A 26,198-nucleotide genomic window follows, 5' to 3' on the forward strand; every position below is an offset into this window, starting at 1 on the left:
ACAGACTGTTGCAGATCACTAGGCCAAGGTCATCAGTTTGCACCTACTCAAAGCAACATCTCTAAATCTTGAACAAAATGGTCAAAGGTATATGTCAGCAGCAACTTCAGCAGGAGCAGAATCAGCAGAAAGAGCCTCAAGAAGAAAAATGATTTACAGAGCCTATAGCTATAGACTTCAATTTCTTGTTCTTCTTGATAGTTTCAGATGGTACAATGCAACAGTAACTGTAAAGAGATTCACCCTGGAGGCATTTCTATTCTGAATGTGCAGAATCCAATCTCTGCACCTCAACACTGCACCCCAGAATGTAAAAGCAGAGCTGAAAAACCGAACTTCCTTTTCCTGTTGGAGTTCGCCAACTCCTAAAAAACTGTATCATGCTGATTTGCATTTTAAAATGGAAAACGGTGTTTAATAAACCCTAACATACATTTCCAGTAATCTTAACCTTTAAGTAATCCATTATTAGTATGTTTGTTATTTTTTGGCTTAAAGAACATTTGCCCATTGAAGTGAATTCTACATTGTAAAGCAGCAGCCTTGCTGAGTGCATAGCTTATATTGAGACATCAGAGTGGATCAGTACCAACAAGGGTGTGAAAAAATCTTTTTTTTCAGTATGAGTTAATGCATGCGTAGACAAACTAAGGCCCGGGGGCTGGATCCGGCCCAATCGCCTTCTAAATCCGGCCTGCGGATGGTCTGGGAATCAGCGTGTTTTTACACGACTAGAATATGCCCTTTTATTTAAAATGCATCTCTGGGTTATTTGTGGGGCATAGGAATTCATTCATTATTATTTTTCAAAATATAGTCCAGCCCCCCACAAGGTCTGAGGGACAGTGGACCAGCCCCCTGCTGAAAAAGTTTGCTGACCCCTGAGTTAATGTGATGAAAATTATTTTAACAGCAACAAAATCTGTTCCTGGTTCTACGCCATTAGAACCAGGAGTTGCATGTTCTGTAGAAATTGCAAACCTATTGTAAGCTCAGAAAGCAAGAGAAGCAAATGGGGGCAATACACTTGCTTGCATTGCAGACTGTCCCATCTCTCCCCCCCCCCCCCCGAAACTGGGCTATGTTAGGCAAGCATGCTTTCACAGTGATTCTCCTGACTGCAGCCCCTCTTCTTGTCCCATAAAAACCACTGAAATAAATTAATAAAAAAATATGTAGCATCTATACAGTATCTATACCCAGGTGGTGCCTTATTTCTGTTCCTCACTCCCCACTGAATTTTTGGCTTGCTATGCCACTACATATGAATATCCATGTATATCTCTGTGTGTGCGCGCACACACACACATGGACTGTGGATAGGCAGCTCCTGCAGCTGCAGAAGTTTCCGCTCATATTTGTAACTCATGAATTTTTAGCAAACCTCATGATACATTAACAGAAATATATAATTTTGGATGAAATATGAGCATAAACATAGCATTTTCACTTTCAAACTGTCATTTTGGATTGCACCACAAGCCTTATCACCAGCCTCCTTGGGGAAGGTTGGGGGCAAATGTTTTAAATAAATAAATATATGGGAAAAAATGTACGTTTACAGCAAAACCTTTTATCTGTATGCTCAGAAACAGTCCCACTGAGTTCAGTGGGGTTATTCTCAAGGAAGTGGATTTAAGAATTAGCCTTACTTGCTCACCTAGAGAACAACACCTGAAACCCATGCCACTACATAAAGATTCACTCAAGAGATCAACATCCCTTTTGCAAGATTAATATTTTGAAATTTACATTTCCATTTGCAAAAATGCAGAGGAAGTATCCACACAGACTGATTTCAGAGAGCAAAATTATTTTCAAATAATTTGCAAAATGTTAGTTTTCCATCATGATGATTATCTCATCAGGGGACTGAAGGAAGAAGCTCCCTCTCCCCTTTCTCTCTCTCTTCTATGTGAAGAGGATAAACCACATTCTGTGGAATTCAAATGGCTGCATTATGCAGTCAAAATGGATGACAAAGGATCAAACCTCCATTGCTTTACTCTAGAAAGACATTCTGTTCTCCTACTTAAACCACCTGCTGACAGTGGGAAGTCCCTCTCCAACTTACATTCTTTATGCTTATCATCCTAGCTTTCTCTCTGCTTTTTGTTGTTTTTCCACTCGTCCCTCGAGCATCTATACTCCATCTGGTGCATCCATAACCTTCTTGACCTGGTGTAGAGTGTTTTTTGATGTTGGACCACACTGAGACCACCAGTGGAGTGGCCACATGTGCAAGTGGTTAAATTAATTAGCTTTTCTTTAGAACTATAAACTAGCATAAAGAATGGCTTGCTGTGATAAACTTTCATAGCAAAAAAGTGGCTATTATATGAAGTTATAAAGAACTAATTAGGTTCTCTTTCATGTTCTGTATAAAATGGTTCACTGTAGGGAGCAATTGGAGAGCTAAAATCCACATGCTGCTCTGTCTATTAAAGCAGTGTCTCTAACATCACACCTATCAGAGCAATGAAAGCGCTGCCCAGTTCTTACATTTATTATATTTCTGAGTTACACTACTACTGAGTTCTCTGGGTGACAACCATTCAATGTTGGGTAGTTTGTTCAACGTTCGCTCAATGTTTTATCTGTTATAGAGAACAGGGTTGATATTCGATAAGATGGAAGGTAAGATAGACCTTGAAATCTTCTATAATTAATGGCAAAATGAAATTTTGTGTAACACATAATTAAAACACCCATGTTCAACATGATCCTTGACTTGTCGCTTGATCAGCAGCTGGAGCACTAAGAGCTGTGTCAGCAAATCACAATACGTCATACTGTGCTAGAAATGAATTGTCACCAGTACACTATTTTAAGGCTGCGGTCCTATGCAGGCTTAAGTAGCAATTCTATAGCAAGATCCGCTGGGATGAGCAGAGTGAGGATCCAGAAGATCTCTGGCTGAAAAGAGATCCAGAAGATATCTCCCCTGTCCCAACTAAGCTGGCACCCTGCTAGCTCAGCGGACCCTAAACCAGATTTAGCCTTGAAAAAGTGGGTGTCTTGGAGGCATAGCAGGGGGTACGGCCACAGATACTTGGCATCCCTGAGCCAGGTAAGCCTGTAAAGGTGTGGTGTGACTCAAAACACTATTTTAAAGGCTTGTTTTCCCTCTGCTTAGGTTGACTCAGCCAAGAAGGACTCCATGAAGTTTGACTCTACCTTTGGGGTCCCAAGTTCAATTGCTGGTGTCTAGGGCAGAAGTCCTTCATGAAACCCTAGAGATCCACTGCTATGGCCAACAAAACTGAAGGAGATGGACCTAGAGTATGACTTGGTTCAAGGCCACTACCTTTATTTTATTCTTAAGACCACAGGCATGACAAATTTCTAGCAATGCATACATGCCCAGGCTGTTCACTTAATACGTCTGAGGTTCTACTACTGCTTCCTGGCAACCTTAAGACCTTGACACATCATACACCATTGTCATCTCAACCATTCTTATGTGGCTCTTTCAGTAGAACCTTATAGTGAGTAACTTTTGCAATCTGTCTTTTCTCTTCCTGAATGCCATCCTGATGAAGTTAACAGGAACAAAATTCTACTCCCTTTGTGCACACTTATGGATAAAGAAAAACTGATTAAAGATAAAGGTTGGGATGTGAATGACCCTCCAGAGCATATTTGAGGGCTAAATGGGGAGAAAAGAAACCATAAGTCCCACTGAGCAAGCGGACAGACATCATTGGATGTTGCCCACATATGTCTTGACAATTAAGAAAGAATGCTTTTGCGTTTGAAGCCATAGACCTATGAGTATTTGTCCACCTTTACAAATACTAAGGGGTATATTTTTTTGTAACTCGTCCTATACCCATCCAGTTTATGTGTTTATCAAAATCTCATTTGTTTGATAGTTTTAGATTTAATCGTAAGATTAAGGAATAGGATATTTGAAATTAATGTTTCAGTAAATCAGCTTTTATCTCTTCCCATTACTATAATGTCTGATTTTTTTATAGTTGAATTTCCTGCTTGGGTTATTTTAAAGTTTTCTTTTCCCTGTGTTCACCTCCAGACAATGATTCATTGAGAGCTGAGATAACCTAGGGCTTTGAATCCAGGATTTCTCTCTCCTCCCCACCTTTTCAATCACAGTGTGTCTGACATTATTACTTTTTTAAAAAAACATTTTTATTTTGCGACCCAGCTAACTCCCTTGGTGTTTCTTCTTCTAGAACAATGAAGCAGATTGAAATACCTCATGGAAGAGCAATCAGTATTCTGCCCTTTCTATTAAACTGCTCAATTATTTATTGAGATTAAAAGAGATTTTACCGTTTAGCCCACAATACAATTTACATTGTAGATTTCTTTCTGCATGAAGGATTCCAGTCACTCCTAGGGAGAGATGGGGGATGGGGCCTATTCTGCCAACTGTCTTTATCAAATCAATAACTGTTAATTAGTACCTTTGTTGTTGTCCATTCCTCCAACTGCATACAGGGTCCCAACTGTGGATTTTCTTGGTTTAGTTCTTGGGCTTTGCATAAGAGTCCGTCTTTCTGGCAAGAGATGGTATTTCATGGCTTCCAGAATCAGCTTCTGACATTCCAGGTCATCTTTAAAAAGTGCGTGGTTTTCTAGGTCAGCTAAAATCTGTGAATTATATGAGTTGTGATTTAGTAATGACATCCCATTCCTTATAGCCCAACTCCCGGAGAGTTCTGGTTACACAAGCCTCAGTGACATGAATGGGACTTGGGCTGGGGGGTGCACTATGAGCTTCAAGGCTAAGCAGGGTTTGACTATGTATTTCCCCAGTCTATCTTCAACATGCTCTGTTCACAGAGTCACACAGATGCTGTATGGTGTGTATGGGGTATACAGTGAAAATAAAAGTTCAGACAATGAATTAAGGACGAAGCAAAGACTTGAACTTCCAGGTATCAAATTCATGTGAGACACACCTGGTTTACACATTGCGTGACCAGGCGGCAACAGCCCCAGCCCCCAGGGATCACAAGAAAGGAATAAAGACTCTGACAACATTATATGGAATTAAAATTAGGCCACAGCTTTATTAAATTTCTGAATGTAGGAAGACCTTGCCTTAGGCCTTGGGAGTGTATCCCTCCCAGCCCCACAGCTGGGGGGAACTGGGGTTCATCAGGGTAAATGGGATATGGGGGTGCTCTGCAAGACGCAAGTTTAGCAGGCAGCCCAGCCCATATCCCTGCACGCAGGGTAGTTCACCGACGACCTTTCAGTGTGTGGCCAGTGACACCCATATATATATAACCCCTTTAAGAGGGGACCCTGGAATCGCCGCTACAGGGGGGTGAGTCACCACTTCACGCCCCCCCCCCGCCATAGGGAAGAAAAGGCTAAAGGATTCCGCCCAAGGCCATAACCATCAAAGTTGTGACAAATTGCTATGGGGAAGACAAAACCTGCCAATGCAGGAAAATTTCTTCCCGGTCCTTCGACAGCAACCAGTCAAAAACCATAGCAGCGCTCGCTAAAGAGGAAGAAAAAGTTAACCTGCAAACAAGAAACATTAAACAAAGGGAGGGGAGGGAGGGTGAATCTCCAGAGCCAACTGCCTGGCTATTTCAGCTCCACCCCCTATTTATAAATGGGGCTGGCCCCACCTCCCAGCAAGAAACTTGACCGCTGAGGCTGGGCGTGAACCTCCAAAAATTAACCCTGAGAGGCAAGCCAGCCCATTTGTCAGTAAGCTCCCTGGGAACTGTAGCACCACGCGCGATCCCGCAAAAGGGCACCCACAATGTAAAGTGTGATTGTCATTATGATAAACCATAAATCATGGTTTATGCTGTTCAGTTGCATTTGCCTCCCCCCCCCCCCGGCGCCATGCTGGAAGGAAACAAACTACAGCACTATCTTTGGATTATGTGGAAACCAGCACTTGTAGTATGTTTGGGGAAAGCAAACCATGGTTGACATGTAATATTAAACTAACACTTCATCCTGGCAAGGCATAGGGAGAGAATGCACAGGCCGCAGAGCAGTGTGCACCAGTATGCTTGTTATCTGTGGCAGATAACTCATGGTTTGTTTTAGACCACAGCTTACCGTTATGTGCAAACGGGAACATTCTCTACTGGGTCACAATGCTTCCAGCTGATGCTTAAGAAACATGAGGTAAAATTAATTTAATTCTAATATATCCAGAAAGGCAACCTTGGAGCGAATGTCAATCCTTGTAGTAACTTTAAAAATAATAGCCACAATAACAGAAGCGTACACATTTTCTCAGAAAATAGTCAAAATTGATAACTTGTTTTACTATCTGCCTTAGATAATTTTAGAAAATATGGCTGATGCTAGAAAAATCTCCTACACAGGAAATTAACCTGTAATGTTGGTTCAATAAGTCAGCAAAGCAAATACTGGGCTCCCGCCCCTGTACATTTCATCTTCCCAAAGTGTTGGATGGAATAACTAAAATTTAATTAGCTGCTGCCCTAGCTCTATCATAAACTTCCCTTCCATGCTATGCATCCCCAGGGGAACTGAGTAAATAGCTTGTTCAGAAATAAGTAATACAAGAATGTATTTTTCAATCAATGGAAAGAACAGTATATTTCCCTCTCTCTCTCTCTCTCTCTCTCTGTCTAAGACACAACTTACACATCCTGACATCACAATGTAGTGTGTTTGATAGCATTCCCTGTCACCAGCAACCAATTATGTGTCATAGGAAAGCATAGCAACAGAATTTCTGGAAGACATGGGTGAGCTGCCTTAGGGGGAAGAGAAGAAACAGGCAGCTCTCCATAAGTGCTAACAGCCACATATTTAATATAATGTGTTGTTTTACCCTTACCAAGCATTGTGTACATAGAAAATGCAAGCAGAAGAGCGTACTTAGTGGTAGAATTACTTTAACAGAATAAGAGATTCTATTAAAGAAGAAGAAGAATCGTTCTGTTTGGGCTTGGAAAAAATATTGAGAATAATCACATTGTGCAGACAGGAATTCCATAGATGCCTTCATCCATTCCCAATGTGGCACCACTGTAAACATTTCACCAAATCCTATGCTTGGTCATTAAATGGGACGAAAGTCGTTGAAACAAAAGCATGAGAATCCAGTTTTAAAACCAAGAAACAAAATGCATCCATTTATTGCAACATGTTCACACTGAATTCTTCTCTGCACTGAGAAAGCAGTTGATGCAGATGTTGAATGATTCAAGGACAATGAAATTCTTCGTTGCTGTGCATAACCAATGCAAGTCAATTTGTTTATCAACAGAGGAGGCATGACTAGTATAAGCTAATGGCAGGAAAATAAGGACAAAATGTTAAAAACACTCAAAGAAAGATAAGCAAAAGAGATGTTGAAAGATTATCTTTTCATGAGATTAACTGGTATTCAACACAATCCTATGTATGGGTTGTATTCAACTAAGTTTTACTAAGAGTCAATCTATTTAAATTAATGAATATGAATAAATTGGGGCCATTAATTTCAATAGGTTAACTTAGAGTAAACTTAGTTGAATATCACAATTTGTTTAGCTTAAAACAAGAAAGTGTGGATAGACTGTAAATTCATTAAATAGTAAAAAGTGAAGACAGATACACATTTAAAGTGCTTTTTAAAAATCCCGCTGAAGGGGGGGGGGAGATTGATGGAAAGGAAGCCTCACCCAACATGGCAAGCATTTCTCCCCAAAAAAACTTTATTGGGGTTCAGAATTGTGTCTTCTGAAAATTTCTGAAGCAGTACCTCAATTTGAACCTATGAATGCAGATAAAAAATCTGGGCTGCTTTTCAAAGTCTGGCCCTATATTTAGTTGGTAAATTATTTTAAAATCAAATCAAAATAGACTTTGTTTTAGAAAGGGTTAAGGCACAGTATAATGCTCCACTTAAAATGTGTTTAAATCTGTTTCTTAAGATGTAGGTTTTACATACATGACAAATGAGGTTAATTTATCTGAAGTTTTATTCTCCATGTGATGGGCCTAATTGTTGAGTGTACCAACCTAGGTTTCATCTCTTAATGAGAATTTGGTTTGGCACTGGACAATGTCTTGTTTACAGGGCAATCCTAGATGTATCTGGTCAGAAATCTCAGGTGATTATATTAACAATTTTTAGATTAACACCTTTTTACGTTTGTTAGAACTTGATATGAAAAGCTTCACTTTATATGTTGGGGTAGAAATCATTTAACCATTTTGATATTTTGTATCAGTAACACAGCTGAAAAGAATAGCCACTGTACTACATACAGTGGGTTACAACTTCAAATTTATTCAGATCAAGGTGCATTTTAAAGAAACTAAGAACGAAGGTTTCTCAGAAATGTCAGTTCCTAACAATGGGCTAGAACTGACTAGAACTTTTAAACCACATTCTTGCTGAAACACTTTGCAGTCCACTGAGTCCACATTGCAGGAATCTGATAATCTCTTCTAACAGATATCTAACACAATATCTTCTAAACCTCTTTAGATAAGACAAGGTAGATTGATTATAAACCCACTGAGTTTAGTCAGTTATTTTCTTGATGCCTTTCAGTGAAAACTCTCTTGCAACCTGCCAATACTTTCCAGCCAGTGCAAAACACTTGCTCGACCTTTTCTCGCAGCACTTCAGTCTGATCAGCTAGTTGACTGGTTATATTCTTTTGAGGTTAATAGGGTATCTTATTATCTGGGGGGGAATCATTGCTTTTGTAAAAGCTCTGCAATGCATTCTAAGTAGTTATTTGTTATTCCAATCCATATCAACATTCTGACAAAAACCCGGCTTAGGCATGTTCACAAAAGTTAAGCCTTGCAGACATCTTCTGCTCTCGTCCTTTCTAATACAAAATGCTCAAAACTTACTACAAACAACTAAAAGTGTTTGATTTAATGCCAACAGTGCTCCCAGAGTACACATACACAAAAGAAGGAAGTTGGATGAAAATACTGACTTTTTAGACACTGTCATATTTTCACATTTCTAACTAACTCCAACCAAAACAAAAAAAAAATTTTCCTTCCAGTAGCACCTTAAAGACCAACTAAGTTAGTTCTTGGTATGAGCTTTCGTGTGCATGCACACTTCTTTCGTGTGCATGCACACTTCTTAAATTTTTTTTTGTTTTGACTATGGCAGACCAACACGGCTACCTATCTGTAACTGTAACTCCAACCAGCCACCCTAAATTCTCCCAAAGCAGCAACTGACATTGATGCAATCACATTGAGCCAAAACCACTGAAACTCTTGAGAGAGACAGTGAGGCCGTGTCTCCACAGCAGTGACCGGAAGAGGAATGACTGCTGGAAGGGGACTAGAGAGAAGAAATACCAGGGTGCATCTGCACCAGCAAAACCAGGCGCCTTCCCATGCCCCATCTGCAATAAAACATATCTCTCCCATATTGCTCTCTATAGTCGCAGCAGGCTTTGTAATTCTCCAATGACTTGACTTTACACCTGATGGCACACTCTTCCCTTGTCTCTTGAGATAGACTGATGCCAACAAACTCACACAAGGAGTAGTGCTGGCCACTGACTTGAACGACTTCAAAAGAGAACTTGACAAGGTCATGGTGGATATCAATGGCCATTTACCAAGTTGTCTATGTTCTTCTGCTTCCACTGTTGGAGGCAGTATTCTTCTGAATGCCAGTTACTAGGAATGACAGCTGAGGCGAGGCTTCCCATGGGCATCTGGTTGGCTATTGTGAGAACAGAATGCTGGACTGAATCAGCACTGGCCTGATTCTGCAAGGCTCATGTTCTTACAAACAGTGCTAAGGTGTGTGGTTCTGTCTGCTTTCTCCTTCACTGAGGCACTGGTGATGGCAGAGGCTCATGGGAAAGACTCGTGGGGTTTCTTTTTAGTTAAAAGAAAATATAATTATTGTGTTTCTAGTTAGCGTATGTGCTGTTTGTAGCAGTTTTTGGTTTATGTGTAATTTTTACTCAGGTCACCCTTAAACACCAGCTCATGTCTTGATGCAATTGCAGAGTTAAATCAGGAGTTCTATTTGCACAGCAATCTAATCAATGTACCCATGCACTGGTGCACAGAAAAGGAGGAGGAGAAAACTGTGACCCATACACAGTGTTCTGATAATACTAGAAATTTAAAATAAATAAAAAACCAAGAGAATGATGGATTGCTAATGCCTTGGTGGCATCCAAGAACCAATTACTGCTCCTCAGCAAACTTCATTTTCTTACTTATTGCAGATGAGTTTTCATTTATTCACTGTTTATAATTCTTTTATTAAACAGGGTCAGTGTTGCTTGTAGCAGAAGATGGAGATAATTGTTAAATTACTAATGTACAAACAGCAACTCGATTAAGAGCCAACGTACATCTTGTCTATTCCAAGTTTAGATTTTCCTTTATATGATTCTAAAATCAACTTCTGGAACAAAATTATTCAAATCATTACACTATTAACATAATATTTAAATAAGTAAGGAATCTTTCAATATGCTTTGGTCCTTTAGCAGTCTATATTATAATTCTTCATGATTTCAGCTACTCTAATTGATATGTGGCACTCTACAGCAACTTAAGCAAGGCATCCAAAATCAAGCAAGGGATGGTGCCCTAGGCATAAGAATATTGTTTTGTGATTAGATATCATTCTGCTGCTGCATAACAAAATAAAATACATACTATATTTGGTATTAAAATGCTGTATCACTATATAAATAATATGAGAACACACAATCTGAGACTCGTTAACACAGGCAATTTGAAATGTAATTTTACAAAGTGTTTTGTACTGAAAATTCTTGTGCTTAGTTGGCCACTGAAGTCAGTAGAGCTCATTTACTCCAAAATGTTGTGGAATCTGAGGGGGCAGTGGGGAAAAGAAGGGGGAAGCTCTGTTGCCCAAGCACAAATCCATGTGCTAACAATATGACTTTGCTGGATGCAACCCAGAAGGAGTAAATACTAAAAGCACAATTCAATGCATATCAATTCAGAAGCAAGCTCCACTGAGGTCCCTTAGGCTTACTCCCAGGTGCTCCCATTGAGTTGCATGGCCTATTGAATATATAGCATTTAAAATAAAACTTCCATTTTGTTTTCCCCAAAATATCACATTATTCTAACAGGAACGTTCGTCAATGTGTTTCCCCCCCCTTCATCTTTTCAGGTCATCTCATGAGATTCCATTCTAGAGAAGTTTAAGGATCCATATGAGGAAATCTTTGCACAATGACATAGCATGAATTAGAAATGCAAATTACCTTTGCTATCCCAATTGATCCAGTCTCACCTTAACCAATATTCTGATTTAGTTCGCTAGCCGTAAAATAAATCCAGTGTAATTATTCTCAATCCCTTCTTGAATCTATTTTAATTAAAAGCTGGCATTTTTCCATTGAAAGCTTTAAGTGGGTTTATGTGGCTAAGATTTTAAAATGTAACACTTTACATAAGTAATCTCAGTTTAAAGTAAAATTCTTTTAAAAATGCAATAATAATTTATCTGGATTAGTTTTTTGGATTTCTTTTCCACTGACTATTTCACATTATGTTTTCACCTTGAATGAAAATATATTATACATTATTACAAAAGCCACACTTGAAGGAATTCAGAGAGTAAAATAATTCTATTTTTGCACATACTAAAATAGTTACCTGAAGAATGAATTTCTGTATTGTCATGCCATATTACTATTTTGCACAAGCACTAGAATATCTGTAAAAGAATGCCTGTATTGTGGTAGAGCTTAAATAAATGAATATGCTGTATGATAACTGACTTTTCAATGATATGACACCCAATTTTCTGTTATGTCTGAGGCTGTGGTCTTATATACTTATATATATATATAAGTATATACTTATATACTTACTAGGGAATAAGCCCTCAGAGTAATATGTGGTTTTCCAAATGACGCAGTCAATGTGCTGAACAGTGTCTGGAATTGGTAATGGACTGGATGGAAATGAATAAACTGACTCTCAGTCCAAAGAAGATGGAAGGATTGATGGAAGGTGGTTCATCTAACCATTGGTTCAAGCAGTTCTGGATGTGGTTGTATTCCTCATACAAGGTCACTGGAAGTCCAGGTTTTATCAATGGTCCAGTAACCTTTTCATGAGCCAAAACAGTGAGACTCGTTTTTTTCAACATGGCGCCGAGGTAAGACGCGCTTACCGGTGCTCTTCGGATTTCTTTTAATCTTCTTTTAATCCTTTATATTTTATCTTAACTGACCCAGTCAGTCTTTGAAGCTTTTTATAATTGCTGCAGCTACATGCTATGGCAACTTTCTGAGAGATTTGGCCCTGCTCCAGATTGCTGCAGACTGCTCCTTGTTTCTCTCTTATCAATGGGCCGGCCTCGGCTGCTAAAAGAGAAGAGAACGCCATTATCCTAATTGGAGAGAGGGCTTAAGAGGAAGACGCTGTGTGGTGTTTAAATCCTGGATAAGTCATCGTTCGTGCACAGGCTGCTGTTATAGAGGGTTGAGAGAGGCCAGTGGAGCCAGGACATTTGGCACCCTACCCCCTAGACATCTTGAGGCTGTCACAATTCAATACTTCCCCTTGTGAAAAGCTTCTGCAAATTGGGTCCGAGGTGTCCACGAAAGACTGATGTTGTAAGTGGATTTTACCGCAGTGGAGAGGAAAACTTCACTATTATTATCCATCCAATGAGCTTTCACCCACGGTGCCATCTTCTGGTGGTCTTAACTATATTATTTGTGTGTTAAATGTTATGTTATTTTAAGAATCGTATAATCCTTGGCCTGAGGAAAGTATGGGTCAGAACAAACGCTTGAGAGACTTTGACGAGCCCCCATAAAGCATTTAAAAATCATATTGTTAGGAGATCTTTGTTTAATGTTTAGATCAGATACAAGGATTTATTGGAAAATAAGACCCCAAGGTGGTTGTCACCAATGGAAGCGAAAGCCCAGAAAAAGCTCAATATGGAGGCCAAATGGCCGAAATATTGGGAAATTTTGGAACAAGAAGGAGACAGACTGAAATTGCAGAGCTTTGAGAAATTAAAAAACAAAGTGCGAGATTGGCTTCATTATTTTCAGATAACGGAGGCTTACAATTTGGACAAGAAAATTGGCTTCCAGGTGGAAAAATCTAAACTAGAAACAGAAGTGCTAGAACCTAAAACTAAGATCATGTCAAAAATGTATAACTTGCTGCTGAAATGGAATACACAGGATGAAACGGTTAAGTCAGCTATGATTAAATGGGCACAAGATGTTGGACATAACATTATGTTTGCTGACTGGGAACAGTTATGGACCACCGGTATGAAATTTACGGCATGTAATGCCCTAAGAGAGAATATTATGGAAATGATATACAGGTGGTACATGACACCAGTCAAGCTTGCAAAAATATATCATTTGCCTGACAATAAATGTTGGAAATGTAAGGAGGTTGAAGGTACATTCTTTCACCTTTGGTGGACGTGCCCAAAGATTAAGGCTTTCTGGGAAATGATTTATAATGAAATGAAAAAGGTATTTAAGTATACCTTCTTGAAGAAACCAGAGGCTTTTCTCTTGGGCATAGTCGGCCATTTGGTGTCAAAGAAGGACAGAATTTTTTTTATGTATGCTACAACGGCAGCAAGAATACTTATAGCAAAGCACTGGAAGACGCAAGATCTACCCACTCTGGAAGAATGGCAGATGAAGTTGATTGACTGTATGGGACTGGCAGAAATGACCGGCAGAATCCGCGACCAGGGAGAAGAGTCGGCAGAAGAAGACTGGAAGAAATTTAAGGACTATTTACAGAAATATTGCAAAATTAATGAACTTTGAAAGATGCTGGATTGAATTTATGTGGTCTCTAGCTGTTATGATAAAAAGAACTGGGATAAATATTGTTTAAGTTATAAAATTTAAAAAAGTTGATTGGAAAATAAGGTGTTAGTTAAAAGGAATGTTAAGAGATTAGGATTTGCTGGATAATCAATTTGAACTAGAAAACAAGAAGGGGAGGTATGAGGAAGTCAAAGAAACATGTTATTGAAAATTGATATTGAAATTGATTTGTTTTTAATATTTTTCTTTTTCTTTTTCTTTTTTGTTTGTATAAAATTGAAAAATTGAATAAATATTTATTACAAAAAAAAAGAGAGAGACTTTGACGAGCCCCTATCATCCCCTAAACCAAAACTATCAAGGTTGGTGCCACACCGGAATAGAAGAGGGAGTGACAATGCGGAGCATTGCTTTGCGGTGGAAACCCAAAATCGCTTCCTACCTCTAATTGATTTAGAAGCCACTCCAACTCTGACGAGCCAAGACAGCTTCACCAGCTGCATTTCTTTTTGGACAGAGACAGCTTGGCTACTTATCCATGCCCTACTAACCTCTAGCTTTGATTACTGCAATGTGCTTACATGCCTTTGAAGGCTAAACTTTTGCTAGTGTAAAATATAGTTGTTTTACTATTCACCAGGAACAGTTTGTGGGAACATATGTCTTGGATTCAGAAACATCTTCTTATCCATTTCCAAACTCAATTTAAAATGTTGATGCTTACTTTTAAAGTTATATGACTTTAGCAGGAATGATACATAAGATTTGGGAAAAACTGACTGTTAATTGGTGAAAGGAGGGAAAGTAAAGTTACATTATACTAAGATAAATTACAGGACAAAAATTTGAAAAGATGGAAAGGATTTGCTGAAATAGATAGTCGAACTAGAATACAAAAAAGGGAGGTGTGAGGAGGTCAAAGAAATAAGCTAATGAAAGATAAGGTTTGAGAAGATTCGTTGTATTTTTCTCTGTTTTTTTTTAAATGGATTTTTTTCCTGTTTTTTCTTTTTTTTTTCTCATTCTTGTTTTTTCCTTATTGAGATGTGTTGTATTGTTTTTGTTTAAAACGGTGATTTTTACTTTTTTTTCTGTAATCTTTAAAACTTTAATAAATATTATTTTTTAAAAAAATAGAAGTCCACAATAAATGTCCAATGAATGAAGGTCAATCCAGGTAAGATTGAGGTTCTCTCCATTGGTCAAATAGCTCTCCGGAGAATAGGAATTTGGCCTTTTCTAGATCGGGTTGCACTTCTCCTAAACATGTAGCTTGGCATGCTATTAGATCCGACTTTATGGATAGATGCTCAGGTATCCTCTCTAGTTTATAACACCTTAACACCTTTTATCATATCTGGCTGATTCTTCAGCTTTGGCCTTTCTTGGAAAAATGAGACAAGGCTGCAATCATGTATTATACTTTCAGATTATCTTCAGGCCCATGCCCTGCCATTAGCAAGGGAGGCCCTGCTTTTGGTTCTGCTAATGGAGGCAGGTCTACGGCAGTGCTTACAGTACTTTCTCATGTTTGGCATTCCCTCCCTAGGGAAGGGCATTTGCCCCTTTTGCTGGTGACTGTTAGGTAAAGGGACCCCTGACTGTTAGGTCCAGTCGCAGATGACTCTGGGGTTGTGGCGCTCATCTCGCTTTACTGGCCTAGGGAGCCGGCGTACAGCTTCCAGGTCATGTGGTAAACCAAAGCAGCACACGGAAACAGCACTTACCTTCCCACCAGAGCGGTACCTATTTATCTACTTGCACTTTGTGCTTTCAAACTGCTATGTTGGCAGGAGCAGGGACCGAGCAATGGGAGCTCACCCCGTCGTGGGGATTCGAACTGCGACCTTCTGATCGGCAAGCCCTAGGCTCTGTGGTTTAACCCACAACACCACCCGCATCCCTCTGGCGACTGTTAGGCATCAGCTAAAGACATATGTGTTCATCCAGACTTTTGGAAGTAAATATCCTGGGGACACAGCAGTTGAAATATGTTGTTTCAGTCTTAAGTTAGGTTCTGTTGAATGTAGGGAATTTTTATTGGATTTAATGCAATGTTTTTGAATTGACTGTATTTTACCGATGCTCTATACTGCTCTGGATTCCCAAGTGGGAGGAAAGGCAGATCAGAAAGGAAATTATCAATACAGGCCCTGATAGAATCTATTGTTAGATTCAGGAGCAGCTGACACAGTGGAGATGTGGAATGGAGCTGCCCTCCCAAAACTGGAGTCGCTGTCAGTCAGTGGCGTAGCGTGGGTTGTCAGCACCCGGGGCAAGGCAAGTAATTTGCACCCCCTAACCCGTGGATTTGCGCCCCCTAACCCTAACCCCCAGATGTTGCGCCCGGCCCCCCCTGCACCCCCCACGCTACGCCACTGCTGTCAGTTACTAGGATGCTTGGCAATAAGAGTTGTGAGGTCAGGGCTGTGCAGGCACACTGGCAGAGTCATTCGATGTGTTTTACATGGGGTTGTCTTTGAAAATGGTTCAGAATCTACTATTATTACAGCTGGGCTGCTAACTGGTATCAATAAAAGGAACACACTTTGCCAATTCTTAACAGAACTATACAAGCTTCCAGTTTGTTTCAGAGCGCAACTCAAAGTGTTGATTTTGATGTATGAATTCTGGAGTAACTTGAGACTGAGGTACCTAGAGGACCACGGAATCCTGTATGTTGCCCAGCTATTAAAATCATCTTTAAGAGACTCAAAATGCACCTCATTTTCCCCGAGGTGAGGTGAATGGCAACAACAGACAGAACCTTTTCAGTCATGGAGTCTCTTCTCTCCTCTCCCTCTTCCATCTGTCAGACTCCTCTCTGATGATTTTCAGAAGACAATTAAAATGCTGCTGTTTTCTTACCCTGATACTAGCTGATGAACTGCATCTGCTGAGTGGTGTTACGTGTTTGAGTTTTATGCTGTTTTTGTACTGATGTTTGTTCTATTGCTAGACACCACAGAAATTATTTATTTATCTGTGTTTGTTCAGAGTATTTTATTGTGTGCTGTTTTTCAGGGGGGGAAACCACAAAGCAGCTTTCATAAAAATATTCAAACAATAAGTATCAACACCAAAAATTCTGCAATAAAACAACGAAGAAAAGTAATGAAGAAAAAAACCCCTCACACCTTTTTTGAAGCTGGACTGCAACACATTAAAAAGTCTAGTCTAGAGAATAAAAAAAAGTCTTTATCTTTCACTAAAGAAAAAGCAGAATCAGTGCCAGGCAAGCCTCCTGGGAGACAATGTTCTAAAGATGGGGTGGCAGAAAAGGTCCTTTTTCAGGTATCTGTCATACCTCAGATGGCAAAGGGACTCACAGATGGTTGGCGAAAATTTAAGACATTGTTAATTATTGTACGCATTTCTGTCAACTAATTCCCCTTGTGATTTACAATAGTTGGAAATAATATTTGTTCTGTTTTCCTGTCCTTCTACATTTCTATACACGCTATACCCAATCCCAACCTCTTTCATCTGTATTCAATAAAGTTGTGGCCTGTTTCAGCCCAAGCCAGTCTCGGGTGTCATTTAGAATCATAGAATCATAGCATCATAGAATCATAGAGTTGAATCTGTTGAGGGTTCGGGACTGAGAGTTGCGATGCCTGGGCCCACAATGCATATCACCAGAAAGGTTGAACACTTTAGTGCTTATTCACTAGTCTGCTGAACACAGGACAGGTTAGTGAAAAAATATACTTTTTACCCAAGTCACTGGACAGATCCATTTTGAGCAGGGGGCATTTTTCTTCTAAGGACAAATTTCCAGTACTCAGGGCAGGGTCAAGACCCTAGCATAAGGGTTGGGGGCTTTAACCCTTTATCTCCTCCTGATCTGGCTCTGAGTATCCTGCGTATGCCATTTGCTTTGAAAAGAATATATCACTTCAATGGAAGATCTGCAAATTACAAGCCTGGACCATAGCAGTGGGTTCTAGGGCCCTGATCCAGATCAGGCTGCCCACACCAGCAATCTGAGTTAAGAAAAGCACTCTGCACTTAAAAGCACAGTTATGTACCTAGCGTTAACATGTAGCTTGCCCCAAACATTTAGTGGAGAGTATGTTCAAGAAAGGCTGTCAGGATTACTACAAGTGACACAATGCCTTCAGACAGCTGTGGAATGGGCTTCTACCTGAGGTTTAGATATATCCCACACTATTGATGGCTCAGAAAAAATCCTCTAGCTGCACAGGTAGCTTATATATCCTTGTTAATTGGACCCTCTCCCTGCTCCTCTTTCCATGGATAGAAATTACTGAGTGAAGAGGAACGATTGTGCATTCAAGTGTTGAATCCCTGTTGCACTCATTGCCTTCTACCTGCAATGGGGGTAATAGTTAGAAGGACCTCAAAGGCTGCTCCCAGTTTTACTGCAGCTAAAGCCATAAATAAACAGGCCCTATCTTGGCCTTCTAGAATAATTTTGGCTATGGAAAGAAAGAAAAAACCAGCAATGAAAAGAACTATGCACCCTGCATAAAAAAAAATGCCTTGTTCTGTGTCCAATAAGCAAGAGACGCCTTTGTCCAGTGGCGCTGTGACCTACAGATTGCAGCAAAATACCCTGCCTGCTGCTGTCAATAAAGATTTGGCCTGATTTTATCCCATCACCATTGCACAGTCTTATTATTTTGCTGTTATCATGGGTTACATAATGCGCCTGCCTGGGCAAATGACTTCACTGATACTGCAATTGTACTGCTGTCAGTAAACGGAACCATCGGTAGAGAGAAAAGTTCTTATCAAAATATTATTCTGATGTACTGATACCCCAGAATTAACTAAAGAAATTAACTAGAATTAACTACAGTACTTAAGATTCGTTACTAATTCAGTTTCATTAATTCGGCATTTTATATTCAAAGAGATGTGACCTTTTAAAAAAACCATAAACTTCTACACTAGTTCTTTTTTATTTTAAAAGCAGCATGTCAGTTATTCAAAATTTCCACCGATAAGGCCATGAAATGAATGGCCATTGGGTCAAATTGTGTATATATAAGACAAAGAATTTTGATAGCTTTAGAATTAAACTGCCAGTACCTTTTTTTTATCTCAATAGCATTTGTGACAGGTACAAAGAGTTCACATTAACTGCACTTAGTGGAAGAAGAGTACATGAAATTCTGAAAAACAGTGACATTTCTGGTGGTTCAGGTTCTTCCCTGTCACTCAGTTATTGAGCAAAGTGATGCCATCAGATGTCAAATGATTACAATTTTTTACACGACTATAAAATTAGCTCAAAAGCTGTCAGATCCTCTTGGACTAGCAATGCAAAGTCAATTTAATTATCAAGCAGGATATTTTCAATACAGAATGCAAATCAACAGATGTGACAATGCAGAAATCCATATGAGCTAATGGAGGTGGAGAGAGAAGGGGTGGGGGAAGGAATTTTAGCTGCCGGTGACGGGGCAGGCAAGAAATCTTGGGGACATGAGACTTCCTGGAGGCGGCGCCTCCGACAATGGCGGATTCCCTCTAACTCAGAGGGAGACAGCTCCGTGGAAATCGGGTCCTACCGCTGCAGCGAAGCGGGGACCCTTTAAAAACCGCAGGCGGAAGAAGCCTGCGGACCTGGGACTCGGCGGGCACCGTTTGCGCCCCCCCGTTTGGCAAAGGAACCCTATAAAGGGCTCCGGAGGAGACGGGGGTTGGTGTGGTGCTGAGAGTCAATCGCTATCTCTGCGGAGCGATGCTGCACAGCTGTTGTCGGAGAGCGCTCTCCTTCTTCCTATGACAATTCGGATTCTAAACAACAACCCGTGAGTAGGACAATTGAAAATTTTGCATGAAAATACAGCCTGGAATTTGACCTGAAACGGGAAGGTGTAAAAAGGAAGTCCACCTCCCGTCCTTTGTATAAAGATCAAAGCAAAGACTTTACAAGCTAAAAGCCGGGAAAACAGATAGCCTGAAGGTTCCTGCATTTTTAACCATCAAAAACCCCCTTGACAGCAGGAGGAAAGGGGGGAAAATTTGACTTTTTAAGCCTGCAGAGAGAAATTTAAGAAAATAAGTTTCCACTGTCCCTAACCTGGGGACGGAATGGCAGGAAAGAAGGAAAGAAACGGTCGGTGATATTTACAAATTGAAAATAGAAAAATTGATATACAGAATTGGAAAAGGGAAAAATAATTCCAAAGCCGCTTTCTGCCTGTTTGTTTTATATTGAAAGGAAATAAAGTATCTGGAAATCGAAAGGAATTTTTCCTTGTTGGATACAATTTAAAGATGGATGCCAAAAAGTAACTACACCCCCTAGAGGAAGCCAGCCAGTGTGCCTGTTTCTCAGTTATAAAGAGAGCATTGTATCAGGGAAAACTAGAGCGTGGGACCAGTTCCCTGACCTTGACAGAAATGAATAGAGAGGAAGTCTTATCTGCTCTGAACAAAATATATGATGGGCTGCGATAGCTGGAGGAGAAAATGATTTTGATGAATCAAAAGAGGGACAATACAGCTAAAGTCAGTAAAGAGGTGCCAATGGAAGATGCCACAGAAATTGTACAACAATCTATGCAGGAGACAGATTTAATAGGGCAACTGCAAGGTCAGAGAAAGATGGAGATACAGAGGATGGATTTTGGAGGACACTGGCCAAACTTTGGATTTAAGAAAATTTTTATCTTTGGTGGGGCAGTGAAACGAGTGGAAGAATTTTTTTGGAACAATTACTTCTTGGATTACAAACTAAACACTGGGGAATGCAACACCAGGGAATTAGACAATTGGAGAAAAGGAAAGGAAGAATGTTTCTGTACGGAATCACCCGGTGATTGGACCCCCAAGGAGAAAGAGAAGGAAAGGCGAAAGAACTCAACAGGGTTCAAGGATGTATGTAACTACAAACAGGAACAAGAAAACTCGCAGAAGGGGCTTGGATATGATTTGAGAGCCTCGGATATTAGGACACCTGACTGATATGGATATAATGATATATGGACTGACATTGCCGTGAACCAGGAAAAGGGGCGCTGGATTAATCTAAGAATGAGAAATGTCTTGTGTAATTAATCTATATTTATGGAATTAGTTTAATACTAATGAAATATTAAAAGATGTTGGAAAGGATGTAATCGGCTCTAGCAAAATTTAGTCTAAATTTTGAAAGTTTAATGATTTGAGGACAAGATAAAATTAATGAAATTAATGAAATTATTGTAAAAAAGAAGTGGTTTGAGAAATAAGGTGAAATAAGAATTGGCAAAAACGGTTTGATTAAAAATGAAAATATGAGGATATTATATGGGGATATATAATCAAGGGTAAGATAAGAGGTATGAATTTGCTGAACATATCGTTAATTGGAATACAAAGAGGGAGGTGGGAGGGAGTCAGGAAAATAAGTTAAAAAGGGAAAAATGGTGAGAAATTGAAAAGAGAGATTTTTGATTTTCTTGTTTTTTCTTCTTTTTTGTTTTTCTTCTCTGTTTTTTCTATGTTTTTTGTGTTGAATTTATTGTTTAAGATTTTGTAAACTTTTTTTCTGTTTTGTTAAAATCCAATAAAATATCATTATATATAAAAAAAAGAAATCTTGGGGACATGATGGAAAGCTCAGTAAAAATGCCAACCAAGTAAGCAGCAGCTGTGAATGAGGCAAAAGCTATGCAAGGAATGGCTGGTGCTGGCATTGGTCCAACCAAAAAACTATGGCAGACTGTGGCACCATGGCCCACCTGAAAGTGGCTGAAGGCCCACTGTTTGAGAAACACTGGTTTAGAAAAGATGTAAATAAAGACATGAAAGAGGTGTGTAAAATATATAGAGACATCTTTCTTAAAATACTAGAACCAGGGGTTATCCAAGTAAGGTAAATAAAAGGAAGTATTTATTCATGCAGCACATAGTTAAACTACCAATCCCATAGTTAATTAACTACTAGGGCTGCAAACAGATGGATTTTAAAAAGGCGATTAGACAAATTCACGGAGAAGACAGCTATGTATGGTTAGTAGACATCAAAGTTAAGTAAAACGTTCTGCAATTGGGGCAGCATGCATCAATACCCGTCCCTGGGGGCCTAAAGTAAGAGAGGGGGTATGTCCTCATGCCATGCTTTGGGGCTTCTCACAGGAATATGTCTGGTTATTCTGGGGAACAGGATGCTAGATTAGTTGGATCTTTGGTCAACTCTGTTGTCTTTGTCCATGGAGTTTGACCAAACTGAGTTTGGTCAAACTCAACCAGCATGAGTTTGACCAAACTGCGGGAGGCAGTGGAAGACAGGAATGCCTGGCGTGCTCTGGTCCATGGGGTCACGAAGAGTCGGACACGACTAAACGACTAAACAACAAATTGGTCAACCCACATTATCAGTCTGTGCACAGGTGGGACAATGCTGCTCTCCTGTCTTCTAAACACATCACACAACTGGTGCTTACTGAAGGGAAAGGTAAGGTGTGGGGAGCTTGGTGCAGCAGAGCTAATCCATGCCTGTCTATCAACCTGAAACACTTTCTGCTTCCTTTAAAATTCCTCAAATATTTTGCCCTAGGAGAACATTCAAATTCTTATTGAAATTTCATTTTAGGCAAAATTAAGTGCCAACTTTATTAATGATGGCAGAGAGGGAGACCAGTCACAACAGCTCAGCCGTCTTATAGCAAAGATAATTTTCTTCTAATCTTTATACAGCTGATTCTCAATGAGCTGCATAAGAAACTACTACCAACACATTCTTCAAATGGCCACCACAACTACTTCTGTCATTAATACTCCAAATACAAGAGGGCCTGATGCAAAGAATTAGTCAACTATAGCAGCTGCTCATTTTCCCCACCCCTGTGGCTGTCATGCCCCACACCCCATTTCCTCCTTACTATGCCTCTTCATCCACAGGTGGGAGAAGAGAAATTGCAAGTTTTGAGGAGCGTCCTGGATCTTGCCAAGTTCAGCGTGAGCTGGGGCGTTCCCAACTGCAGTGTTGCCACTCGTCTCCCCACCCCATTGCGGAAGACAAGTGACAATGACAGAAATGGAAGGACTCAACGGTGGTAGTGGGCAGGCAGTGGCACGTTCTTGTTTGACCTCAGGTGGCGAAACAGGACAGGCTACCCCGGTCTACAGAAGAATACTGGTAAGCCACTAGCCGAGATTTTATAAATATGAAAAGACTAAAACACAACGTCAAATCGCTGAGCAAAATGCATGCTTCAAAACTCTTATTTCTGAAAGCAAAAAATATTATGCCTTTTTAAAAAAAATACAGCTTTTATTAAGAAGAAGAACAATTTACCTGTGGTGGAAGAAGTGGTAATCGGATGTAGGCAAGTAACATACTCAGATCATTACATCTCCTTTGCATGTCATACTTAACCCACTTCATTAAGGCATTGAAAATGGTCTCTTCATCGGGAACATTCACATCATCACTTGCAAGAAGCTTATGGAGTTCCTCTGCTGGCAACAATAAAAACTCTTGATTTCTTATAACTTCCATTATGTTTTCCTACCAAGAAAAATGAACATTCCATAATTAACTAATAAAAAAGAGTATCAGTACAACAACCAAACTTATAACAACATTTTACCAATACCAAACAACAACCCTGAGAACCAACCGGTTCAGGACAGATAATATGTAAAAATCTAACCTATAGTGGGTTTTTTTCATTCGGACACACCACCACTAAGGCCATGGCCGACTCTGGGGTTGTGGCGCTCATCTCGCTTTATTGGCCGAGGGAGCCGGAGTACAGGTTTAGGGTCATATGGCCAGCATGACTAAGCCGCTTCTGGCAAACCAGAGCAGTGCACGGAAATGCTGTTTACATTCCCGCCATTGTGGTACCTATTTATCTACTTGCACTTTGAGGTGCTTTCGAACTGCTAAGTGGGCAGGAGCAGGGACCGAGCAATGGGAGCTCACCCTGTCTCAGGGATTTGAACCGCCAACCTTCTCATCGGCAAGTCCTAGGCTCTGTGGTTTAACCCACAGCGCCACCCGCGTCCCAGGCCTAATGGGAATAAATGTCCACAAATTAATATGAATAGCAACAAATCAACTGGCCTACAAATCTAGTTGCCTAGATCGCTCTTTCATCCCTGTACCCTTTCCACTATTGCAATATGCCTCCCTCCTAAAGGTCTAATTTTATCCAGTACTTTTTGGGGTGTTTGGGGAGGATGTGAGTTTTTTGGGTAGCACAACCCATTCCTTGCTAATTCCCATAGCGTTCCAGCACAGTGCTTTCACCGTTTACTTAGGAGAGTGTGAACTGACCCTGAACCTTTTATTTATTTGTTTGTTTCAACAAATACATTAATGTTAAGCAGCCTTCGTCTTCTCTCTGCTCAGGTCCCGTAATCTCTAAATGGAATTAGTAACACATCATAAATCCCATTCTTGGGCATATTATTTGCATTAGCGAATATTTTGACCTGCTTGATTTACTCTAAAGCTAAGTGCCAGGTTTATGTGGCTCAGGACATGAGAGATAGCCTGGGTCACAAAACCAGCTTCATTGCAGGCAGCAGGGATATACTTTGCAACACTCATGCCTGGTAACAAATATAAACTATCCTGACCGTGGGATACATATCATTTTTATATTTGTACTGTGTTTACTAGGTATCTTTATTGAGCAGAGGTGAAGCAGAGTGCAAAATAACCACTAGCTGGGCCCTCCCTTGAGTTCTATCAAATTCAAACGTTACCAAAGAAGTATGCCTCCAAACCAAGAAAAAACTTTACAATTTAATGCAAGATGACTGGATTTTAGCACACATCCAGCAAGATTCAAGATCTGAGGGAAAACCAATGAGTTCTACTTCCATACAGAGCCATGTAATTTTAAAATATGAGAAATGGGGACAAGCGAGCATAAAACTCTGCCATGTCTCTGCTGATCTCTCAAAGAAGAAACAAGGAGTAGGCAGTGTATGTATGTGTAAGTATTAATATACAAATAGACAAATGAGAAAAGCCACTCTTTCCTGACGTAAGATGCCTTTCCACAGGAATAAATTAATGTCCTCAATTTGCATCAATAATATGCAAATTAAGCAGCCCAGATTTGATACACTGGGAATATGGAAACCATCTTCAGGCTAGAACAATATGTGGCGTTTTGAGAATTTATAATGGAAATGTTTACAGATGTTAAACTAATGGGTTTAAATTAATTTCGTATCAAACCATTATAATTTTCAAGAAATGTAATTACAGTTTTAAAACAGAAGAGAGATACTTGGTTAATGATTGGATGTAACTCCATCATAAAGATTTAATTTCATTTGATAGGTAGAAGAACAAAATCAAATCTTGAAATCTGTTGGAGTAATTTAATATTATTTCTTTAAGCAGAAATCACATCTTAACCTTCATTAACTCATAGATATAAAAACCGCCCTTGAAATATATGTGCCATAAAAAGCTATTTATTTAGCAAATGAGATAGCTGTTTTTCTGGGACGAATGCAGGAACTGAAAAATCCTCTATAGTCAAAATGCAATTGTATTTTTCAAATCTTCATTGTTTTAAAATATTTTGAACTTTGGTTGCATGCTTTCTTTCTATACATTATGTATATTTTTCACAACACATCTCTACCCATTTGAATCATAAGTTGGGAATGATATTACATGTTACGTTAGATATAATTATTTTACATATAGTTCTTCTTAAGAATGCTTCTTCTTTACATTTTGAGAGCAGTGCAATGTTTCTTATGTTTTTCCCAGAGAGACACGTTGCATCTCAATGCCCGACAGTAAAAAGACAAGGTCACCATATGTGGGGGAAGGAGGCAGGTTTTTCCCTTGTTGCAACAATGAACTTTACTTCCCAATGCAAGTGAATTTGGAATAATATTAAGTTGTATGATGCCACTGGGATAGATGCTCACCTGCATTCCACAGGGCTCTGATCATGTCGTCACAGAAAGCAGGCAGAGACAATTTTTCAAACCGAACTGGGCTTTAGAAACAGTCCTCAATGTCCCTACCACCTCAGAACTCCCATCACCAGAAAGGATAATCAACATCTTCAGCCTAAAGAGATACAACTACTATCCAAGAACTCCAGCTCTGAAGCCACATTCATGCTCCAACCACCTCTACATCCCATCATCAAAGACTCCTAAAGCAAGCAGGTTCCCTTTAAAGGTGGACACTTGTTTCTTTGTGGAGACAAAAGCAAAAGTGAATAGCTTTTTTCTACTTAGTAGATTCAGTCAGAGTTTGCTAGTTGGAGGCGCAGCGTTCAAGTTTAACTAGTCAGACTTCCAGACGAACGATGCTGCTAAGTGTTTCTTTGTTCTACTTATCTAAGACCTGACATTCCACTTCATCTGCCCAGCAGACTTCTTCCTGATGACCTCCCTTTCTGGAATTTGACCCTGGCCTGACTTGACTCTGCTCACAATACCCTTTATGGATTTGGCTCCCCTGGAACCAGCTCTCAG

General features: G+C 39.8%; 1 protein-coding gene across 5 annotated transcripts in view; it reads right to left on the reverse strand.

The window, feature by feature from the left end:
* The window catches only part of KLHL1 (kelch like family member 1), a 126,090-nt gene that overhangs the window by 39,312 nt on the left and 60,580 nt on the right, over positions 1 to 26,198 (reverse strand). For all 5 annotated transcript variants that reach the window (XM_083610665.1, XM_083610664.1, XM_083610663.1 and 2 more), the window contains exons 5-6: positions 23,029 to 23,241; positions 4,431 to 4,617 (exon numbers count right to left, since the gene is read on the reverse strand). In XM_083610665.1, the coding sequence (XP_083466791.1) occupies positions 4,431 to 4,617; positions 23,029 to 23,241 (400 nt within the window). The remainder of the gene's footprint in view (positions 1 to 4,430; positions 4,618 to 23,028; positions 23,242 to 26,198) is intronic.

Source organism: Podarcis filfolensis (genome assembly GCF_964270895.1).
Source record: "Podarcis filfolensis genome assembly, chromosome: 4".
NCBI lineage: Eukaryota > Metazoa > Chordata > Lepidosauria > Squamata > Lacertidae > Podarcis > Podarcis filfolensis.